Genomic DNA, 9,594 nt, shown 5'->3' with positions numbered 1-9,594 from the left:
TTTTATTAGTTTTTAAATATTTAAATTGCAAACCAATTCGAGCCTAATTTTTTATACGAGTCGAAAATAACCTAAATGACTTCCCGCGAACTATGCTTTTTTTCTTTTCTTGACTTAAAAACAAATGAATTCACATTAATATTTTATAAAAGACATGTTAGATGCAATAATTAGTAAAAAAATTTTAGTTTTATATGTTTGACGCTTACCAGGTGATTTTTATGTAAAATTGTTAAAAAACATTAGACGCTCACTATAAACAAAAAAATAGTTCGTAGGCCTGAAATTGTATATAATCTCCTCAAGCGTCACATTTCGTAAACCCCACAAACAGGAACTTCGACAGCTGTCATTTAATTGAATTTTTACCCGCTTAAGAAATATGCGTTTGCAACACTGAATAATCGCCATTTTTAGTATACGAAAGCGTACCAAGGTGAAAACATACATACACATACGAAATCGAAAATATGTATGTACATCTAGTTGTCTGCACCACGTATATACATATGTACAGACACACGTACATATATTAAATATACATCCATATATTTGGTCAAATGTCTTTTTGCGGAAATAGCTTTTACGCTAAATTTCATTATTTTAAACAATATACTCTCGACGAAAAATATATGTAGCTATGGAAAAATATCACATGACATCTGATCCACTCGTGCATTTCTCATGGCTACGCTTCATTTTGAAACGAAGCACAAGGGAGGACCCACAATGAAGGCGACAAAGCAACTGCCAAACGTAATAAAAATGACTCGGAACACATTTTACAAATTACATAAACCTAGGAATTAGGCAATTATTTATCAACTAAAATTTTTTATATATTACCCAAGGAACATTCACAATTATTGTTTTAAACAAATCTCTTCTTTACAATGTCTCCATACAAAATTGCAGCAAATTCTTTCGTAGACAATCTTCCAACAATTATGTACCAACAGCCATTTTTCTCTGATATCTGAATATTATACGAAGTGGTTTAGCCTGAACTCGATTTGTAGCACACGAATCATGTGTAAATTGCTGAGAGCGAGAGAATTCAATTTCCTTTTAACAAAAACGAGGGGAAATGAAAGTGACTATGACGTCATAGTCAGCCATCTACATACATATGTATAATACAGGTTGCGGTTCCACAGCTAAGTAAATACAGTGAACTATATAAGAATGAGAATTCTAGTATAAAAAATATAGTTTTTTTTTGTTTACAAAAAATGCATTTTAAAGTTAATTATAACATAGCATGAACGAATAAAATAAAATGAGTTAAAAACAAAAAAATGCAAAGAAAAGTCAAAACACTTTCATTCAAATTATGTGCACATTTAAAATAAACCTGTCTGAACGCAATACAACCCTGCATACAGCAAAGCAACTCTACTGAAAACTAACGAATTTTCACTTTGCTCGATACTTTTCATACATCGCAGGCACAAATCGCCTGTGTATGGCTGAAATCCAATTGCAGTGAGCGTAGAGAATCCAATAGGAAAATATCAAAATATTTTCGCGTTAGCATGGACTTATTAGCAGTGAAATGCAGTGAATTAATGAAATAAAAATTAACCTATTCAACTGTTGAAACGCAAATGATTGAACGCGCTTTTGTGTGGCAGTAAAATTTGTTTATGCAAGCATAAAGTTTAGTGTGTATAAAGATTGAAAAATACCATATTTGGTCACGCTTAGAAAATCCACAAATTGTGAAAATAACCTGAGCGGCTGGAAAAGCAGTAGTTACAATTTTATTACTGTGTTACAAATAAAAAACCGGCCAGAAAAAATGAAAAGTAATTGAAGTTTGCAAACATTATTGGAAACAAAACAAAAATCATAAAAGTGATTATAGTTTGAAAACGAAATATTTATCTGATATATATACATATTTTGGCAAATTGTGTTTTTATTTTGACGTGTATTTTATATGTGCATTGTTTGTGTGTGTCAATTTCTCAACAATTGAATTATCTTTTTTCTTTACGGGAGCGTGTCGCAGGCGAAAATTTCTATACAAATTTAAATACCAATTTTGCGAATGTTAAATGGAACTTGTAGATATCCATAGACATAACTACAAGAATTTATTTGCATTTGTAGAAATTTCCTTATTGGCAACAACTCGTTGGAAACGTTCACAATTAATATAATTGGCTGCCTGTGCAACTATTTGAACTGTGTCTTCATTTTGGTGTACGAAAATTCCTTTATTCATTCCGGCATTTCGGTATAAACAACTTTAAACGTACGTGTATTTTATTGCCGTGATCGTGTCGTGGTTGCTCTATTTCAAGCGTTTGCCATATCGCAAACACAACAGTGACTAATTGACATTTAATCGTGCTGCAGTTTTGTTTTGTGGAAAAATTGTTGCTGCATTTCGTTTAGCGCAACTAAAGGCTTGTGTTATCTTCATTTGCACTCTTGCCGTGTAACAAATATATTTGGTGTTTTCATAGTTCCTGGAGTGTTTTTATTATTACCAAACACGTTGTATCCGTCGTAGACGTCACATTCACAATAATGGCTGACTTTGATCTAAATGTGGATAGTTTAATACAGCGGCTACTTGAGCGTGAGTACATTACTCTTTTTTAATGTTAATTCATTTTTATAACTAATATTTTGTTATTTTTTTGCATATCTAAATTTTCTGCCCCTTTTCCCTGAACTATATTCCTTTTATGTTAAAGATTTTTATTTTGTTTATTTACTTTTCAAGTATTGCTAAAATGCGGGAATGTGTGTGTATCGGTATTTTCACATGTTCTTTTTGTTGTGTGAGTGTCAAATTACTGCTTTCTCTTTGCTCTTTTCTACTTGCCCTTGATTTGTTTCGCTACTCCCATTCGGTAGCCTATTCACAATTGTTTGATTGTGTGTGATGAGCACCGGCTAATGACATATTAGTCTATTGATTTACGATTGTTTCTAATAAAAGCGTTTAACACTAATTTACTGCTATGTAAATTTTTTGCGATATTTAATATACAAAATGTTATAATTTATGCAGAACCTACTTTTATTAATTTATACGAAATTGATGTTTCCTTTAGTGGTTTTAAATTGTCCTTTGACAGACCGTTATAAATTTAACATTTAATTATAAGAAATGAGAGTATGACTGTTCTTTCAATTTATGTTTATTAACGTTCTTATGTCTCGATTACGTATGACGGTATATTTGTTGCGCACACAGGTGTACCTATTCAAAGTTTTAAATAATTAACGATAAAAAAATTTGAAAATAAATAAAGTAATTTATAAAAATCGCTAAAATTCAATCAAATTATTAAATTATATATAAAACTGCATTAGACATTTGTGATCACGTATATGACTAATCACCGCACATCACATTTTTAACTAGAATATTCAAATATGTATGTAAGTCTATACACACACACATACATATGTATGTATTTACTTATATTTGATCTCAATGACTTAATTATTCTTGATCTACAGTTGAAGTTTATCTCAATTAAAGAACAATTTCCATTAAATACAAAAAATGTAAATTTAATTGAAAGAAATTGTATTTACACAGATGTCTGATATATGCATGTATGTATGTACATCTTTATATAATGTGGGTGTTTGTAGAAGTTTTTCAACAAGATACTTACATACATACATACTTATGTACTATTATACATACATACATGGATGGAAGTATATAATAAAAATTCCTTGTATAAAGAAATTAAAACGGCATTTGGGAAAAAATCATTTACACGCTAAACTCCGTTTTTTTGTTCACTCGAATCAGAGAATTAAAAAAAAAATAATAATAATAACGCAAAACAACTAAAACTTTTTTTTATAAAATAAAATTCTCGCTTTGCTCGTGCAAAAAATGAAGTATATCAAAAACAGCTGTGCCAAGTTAGGCAGTGTCATTGACGTTACGTTGACGAAGGTGGGTGGCAGACGAGAAAGCAACTGCCAACGCCATAGCTACTCAAGTACTATGATCGCGCATCTGTACCCATTTCATGGGATATTAGTGAAGCACATTTAAGTATATTTTTTTGCGAAGATAAGCAAGAGCAACTAGGCGAAATACACAGGAATAAATTTATATACACAGTTATTGAGGTAATATTTGCGTGGGCGACATTTGCTTAGAACGTACAATTAGCAAATCACTCGAAAAAAATTAAACTTTCAAAAAATCGCAAAGCGTAATCAGGAAATCATACTTGACTGCTTTCACCTTGTTGTATAGCTTTTTTTTTGCTTAGAGCGTGTTTAAGAATTACAAAATGTTTATATTGAAACATTTCAACTCGATTGCTGCATATACAGTTGCGCGCATTGAAATAGTAGTGCCTATTGGCCAAGAGAGTTTTGCTTTAAATTTTGTTTCTTTTATGATATTGCCGTCGATCATTATTTTAGTTATATTCTCTGAAGTATAACGGTCCTGTTATATACAACAATAAGTGTGAATTACTTACCGTTACTTTTTTAAAGCCAATTTTATTGGGATATCTGTTTTTATGAGCGAGCAATAGTTTTTAATAAAAAAAATTTAATTTTATCAAACAAAAAAAAGCAAAAAAAAAATATGACTTTGCACTTTTTTTGGGCCGCGGGAAGCACTGCAGTGACGAAAAACGAGAACGTATTCAATCTGTCATAAACAATGGTAAATCCTACAAGGGAGTGGAAAGAATTGTAGGGTGTTAAGCCACAACGAATCACAATGCAATTATTTATAAAAAAAGACGAAAAAAAAGGCCCAATATGGATTCTTTCCGAGAATTTTACACCAATAGTTGTAAGATGTGCCAAGACTCGACCTAGAATGTCAGCTATGGAGATTCGGAATGAACTGAACCTGGCCTACGGTGTTCATACAGTGAGAAGACTTCTACATGAACATAATTTATATGTCCGCAGTCCTCGATAAGTACCGTTATTAAAAAAAATCATATAGCAAGTTGTCCTAAATTTGCCAAAAGACCGATTGAGAAATGGCGCAACATCTTGTGGACAGTCGTGCCGAAAGTTTTTCTATACGGCGGTAAAGGGTCCCGAGTTGTGAACCGTAGTGCAGCAATTATGGCAGAGCATACCACCGGAAATATGCCACAGTCTCGTAGATTCTCTGAAGAAGCGATGAAGTGCAGTTATCATGATCATGCTACCAAGTACTAAGATCTCCTATAGACAAAACTTGCAAAAATCTTCCAGTACTATCCTGGAAAATATGATCCACTTTTGCATTTCAATGGATGTTAAAGTTGTTTGGCATTTTACATAACTCACAGATATGTAAAGCTCTAACACCTACTATTATTTCATTGCTCGCAGCTGTACATATGTACATACATATATTAATTTAAAATATTAATTTCAGCTTAATATAACTTGCAAAACAATGATACTGTGCATAAAAATACTCTTTTAAGTTTTTTTCTTGCCCAAGTTGAACTCAAAAATGAATGCGGAAGTTTTTTTGAATATAAAATATTTCCATAAAAATAAACCAATATTAAAAACAAGAAAAATGCATGTTAAGTACTTTTGGTCACAAAAATTATTAATATTATTTATTTTAATTTTTGACATTATTTGCTTCGTATTTATTATTAAATTATTTATTTAAATACTACACATTTGACCCGTCCATATGATTATTCTTAAAAATGCATAACAATCGATTATCGATTATTTAGACATCTTCCAAATGTCAAAAATAGTTAAATAATAAACTATATTGCTTAGAAAGAATATTACTGTTTATTTGAAAATTGCCAACATAAATGCACGTGCATGAACGTGCATACAAAAGAGAAAGAAGTGAAATATTGTATAATTTCGTATAAAAATATGTTTCTTATGCATATGTATATTGTACATTGTATTAGTATATTAAAATTATTAACAAGTTATAATGTTTATAAATTATCTGACTCGCCTCAGCCATGTCCATCGGTCTGTCTGCATATATCGGACGAGTCCCGCAGTTTTTGAGATATCGAAGTGAAATTTAGCACACGTGCTTTTTTCCAATAGAAACTACTCATATGTCCCATATTGGACCACTATAGTCAGCTAAATGAAGACTGTGTTCTTATGTGGAAAACTTTTTCATTTGACAAAATATCGTGCCGAAATTTGGCATGGTATATTGTCCGAGGTAATGGTAAAATCTCGGAATAAATTATTCAAATCGGATTACGATTCTACAAACCGAATTTCTATATTGAAAAGTTTTAAATTTGCGAAAGGCATTATACATGGCTACGATGCAAATGAAATTACTTTTATTTTTTTTTTAATTGTAAACAACAAATATAATAATAATAATAAGAAAAAAAATGTGCTAAACGCCAGTTCTCCTCTTCTTCTCTGCATGCCAAACAAATATTTATGTTTGCACCAGCTATAACAACTGTGTGTAGAATTTTGCCACAAATTCGCAAATTAAATGTGTGAATAATTTATTTATTTTCTGATATTTTGCGCTGAAATGTGAATTTAGCATTTATGGTTTTCATTTTACAATCGTCTGCATCGTCTGCACTTTCATAAATTAAATTTGTCTACATGTACTGGCATTTTATGCGATTTTATGGCCATTTTTAAATTAACCAAATGCGTCTTGTTTTCTTACTGCAGCCAATTTATATATTGTCCGTCTGCCAAACAGTAACAACAAGCGTGCCACTAATGACAGCAGAATTTTCATTTATCCGCAGTGAGTGCTGGAGCGCTGCTCCCTTGGCGGCTTGCCTGCTCGGCCTTTGGCGTTGCCCTTGACTGCGCCATTGATTTTTACCGCACGCTTCTGCGGGTCAACAGATTTTGTCTAAAGTGATGCGTTTTTAAAGTGCATTTTGTAAACATGTATAAATCTAGCATACATATGTATGTATATATTTTTTTTATATATTTTTTTTTTATTTATTTTTTATTTATTTTTTATTTTTTTTAATTTTTATTTTTTATTTATTTTTTATATAATATTTTTTTATTCATTTTAATTTTTTTTTTTATTTTGTAGTTTACATTGTTGTTTATTATTTATTTATATTTTTTGTTTGTGTATTGTTAATTGCGTTTGCTCGAAATAATTTTCAGCGATTTTTTGTGTTTGTTCATGATTTATTTTCAAGTTATGGCGGGCAAATGTTATATATTTTTATCTAATATTTATCACACTTTATCAACTTTTCTTTTTAATTTTTTACATTTTGTGTTATCTTTTAAAATTTTACTTATTTGTACATTCCTTTAACAGCAATTTATTTTCTTTCGACAATACTTCGTGTAACATTGTTTTCCGGTTTTATTCTTAACGTATTCTGCGTTTGCCTTTGATTTACTTAGTCCTCATCTAAAAATAGCCAAAAATAAATGCCTCAATATAAATGGCATAAAGTACAGCAGAGCGACGTTACGGGCCAGTGGCAGTTCGCAAACATATTATATTCACATATACATAAGTGCACATACATACATATGTACATGTACAAATAAATATCTTCCACGAAATCGTGCTGTAGTGATAATTTTTTGAGTCATCTACTGAATCTATGTAAACACATACACACATACATACACACTATAAAACGTTTCACCAATAAAGCTTTTGTTGGAGCGTTTCAGCTTGCTCACTCACACAAAGTCAATTATTTTCTGATTTTTTTCTTTTTCGTTGACTTAATACAATTTGTTGCTATATTTTTTTTTACCGTATTGCTCGCATTTGCTCATTCTGACAATGTTCTTATTTAATTAACTTTCATTTTGTTTGTTGTTGCTTCTTCTCAAAGCGTGTTCGATTTGTAATTTTATGTCTTCATTCTCTAAATAGTATTAATTTCGTGAAATTGAAGCATTTAGCGTAAATTTAGACATTCCAAAGTAATGGAGTGAATGTAGGAAGCCTTTGGTGGTGTTCGATTTGTTTTGGGAACTATGAAATTGTCTGTCTTAACTGTCATATTTTCCCTTCATCCTTAAATTTTTATCGTTCATACATTTTGTTATCTATTAACTTTCAACCAGTAACGAATTTATTATCTATTATCTTTTAACCTGTCACGTTTTATCCGATTTATAATTTGTTATCTATTATTTTCATCTTTTATCTGTTGTATTACCTATTATCTTTTAACCTCTATCTTTCAGGGGTTATAAATGGTAATCCATTTCGTGGTTATCTACTTAAAAAAAAACACAAACTTAAATATATAGGTTAATGTTTATTTTCATTCGAAAGAAGATTTTTGGCATTTTCTTGGAGCCCATGGAGGGCGCTTGGCTTCAGTTCTTGCACAAGCTGTATTTTGTATTTTGATCCCGACGTAAAATGCGCTAAGTCGTTCCATACGTCAGTCCGAGCTGCTGCAAACGGCGCCGCCAACTGTTGTTGTATCAGCTTAAAATATAACTCGAAACAGTTTTATGGCATATTACCAGACTTAAAAATCATGCTTCATTTCGGTTCTGATTGCTGTTGTTGAAGCCATTAACAATCTGTCATTACCTGCCGTTTACTTTCAAGTACGAAACTCATGTTCTGATCGGTTTCTTTCTTTTTCATCTGCCGTGAGGCCCGTAGGAGCTTTTCCTAAAATTTTCTCAATCAATAACTTGCGGTTGGCGGTAAAGTCCAAATATTTTGCATTTTAATCGGCTTTTGCTTGCCTCATTATAATTACGAAAACTGTTAATCGTTGGTCTCTTCCTCAAGCTTAGAACACCTGCATATGGAATTCGGTTTGATGTCAATAACTTGAAGTCCTTCGAAATTATTCTTACTGTAGTGCTTTATGAACTTTAAAAGATAAATCATTTTACTTTTGAAAATACGGCTTAAGATAAGGCAACCGTTACCGTTAAACCATAAAATGTGTAAAAATACCTACATAAATACATTAACTTTTTCTTTAACTGATCGGGGCTCAAGTACAATCTGACATTTTCTATATGGATCTGAGAGCGGATCACCAGTGTGCTAACTCATTACTGAGTATAAGAACAATTCTTCCAATTTCTATATTTTTTAGTTCATTGCTCACTTGACACACTAGGAGAAATTACATACCATACAACTGTAATGTACTTATGCGCGTTGCTTTAATTACACAAGCACGGTTATCATTAATCTTGCTCATAAACTGCAAGCAGCCAATCAGCGTGCATGCGCCCGTCGAACGCTGTTTGTGGGGTTTTGAAAATTTTCTTTTCAATGCCATAAATCACATTAATAGTAGTATAAACAATAATTGCAACAACAACAATATATGTGTGTATAATTCATAAATCAGCGAAGCATTTGTGATTGCATTTTGCTGCGCCCCAAAAGTACCTCTACACTCTTGTGCTTCAACTAAGCGCCAGTTAACAACCGGACGTTTTGTAAACGCGTTTGCTATATGCATATGAATGCATAAGTACGTAATGTAGTTAAGCGTTATTTTTATTTTTATTGTTTTATTTTCTTAGTATTTTAATTTTTATTATTTTTAAATTCCGTCTGATATTTCTCAAAATTTTTGTTTTGAAATTTTTAAGCTCTTTTATTTAAATAAAAAATAAAAATAATTCGTAAATTAA

The 9,594-nt window shown here is 31.2% G+C and overlaps 2 protein-coding genes across 3 annotated transcripts in view; one reads left to right on the top strand and one right to left on the bottom strand.

Moving 5' to 3' along the window:
- The window catches only part of LOC108972483 (protein suppressor of sable), a 14,380-nt gene extending 13,399 nt beyond the window's left edge, over window positions 1-981 (bottom strand). Inside the window, exon 1 of one of the 2 annotated variants that reach the window (XM_018939099.1) lies at window positions 847-981. The gene's annotated coding sequence lies outside the window, so the exon portion shown is untranslated. The remainder of the gene's footprint in view (window positions 1-846) is intronic. The other variant, XM_018939095.1, reaches the window with a different exon arrangement.
- A 477-nt stretch (window positions 982-1,458) lies between these two features.
- LOC108972447 (serine/threonine-protein phosphatase beta isoform) overlaps window positions 1,459-9,594 on the top strand; it is an 80,185-nt gene continuing 72,049 nt past the window's right edge. The window contains exon 1 of the mRNA XM_018939029.1: window positions 1,459-2,590. Within this exon, the coding sequence (XP_018794574.1) occupies window positions 2,539-2,590 (52 nt within the window). The 5' untranslated portion in view covers window positions 1,459-2,538. The remainder of the gene's footprint in view (window positions 2,591-9,594) is intronic.

This window comes from Bactrocera latifrons, unplaced genomic scaffold (genome assembly GCF_001853355.1).
Source record: "Bactrocera latifrons isolate USDA-ARS-PBARC rearing strain unplaced genomic scaffold, ASM185335v1 scaffold_4, whole genome shotgun sequence".
Classification (NCBI taxonomy): Eukaryota; Metazoa; Arthropoda; class Insecta; order Diptera; family Tephritidae; genus Bactrocera; species Bactrocera latifrons.
This window is presented reverse-complemented; position numbering and strand designations above follow the sequence as displayed.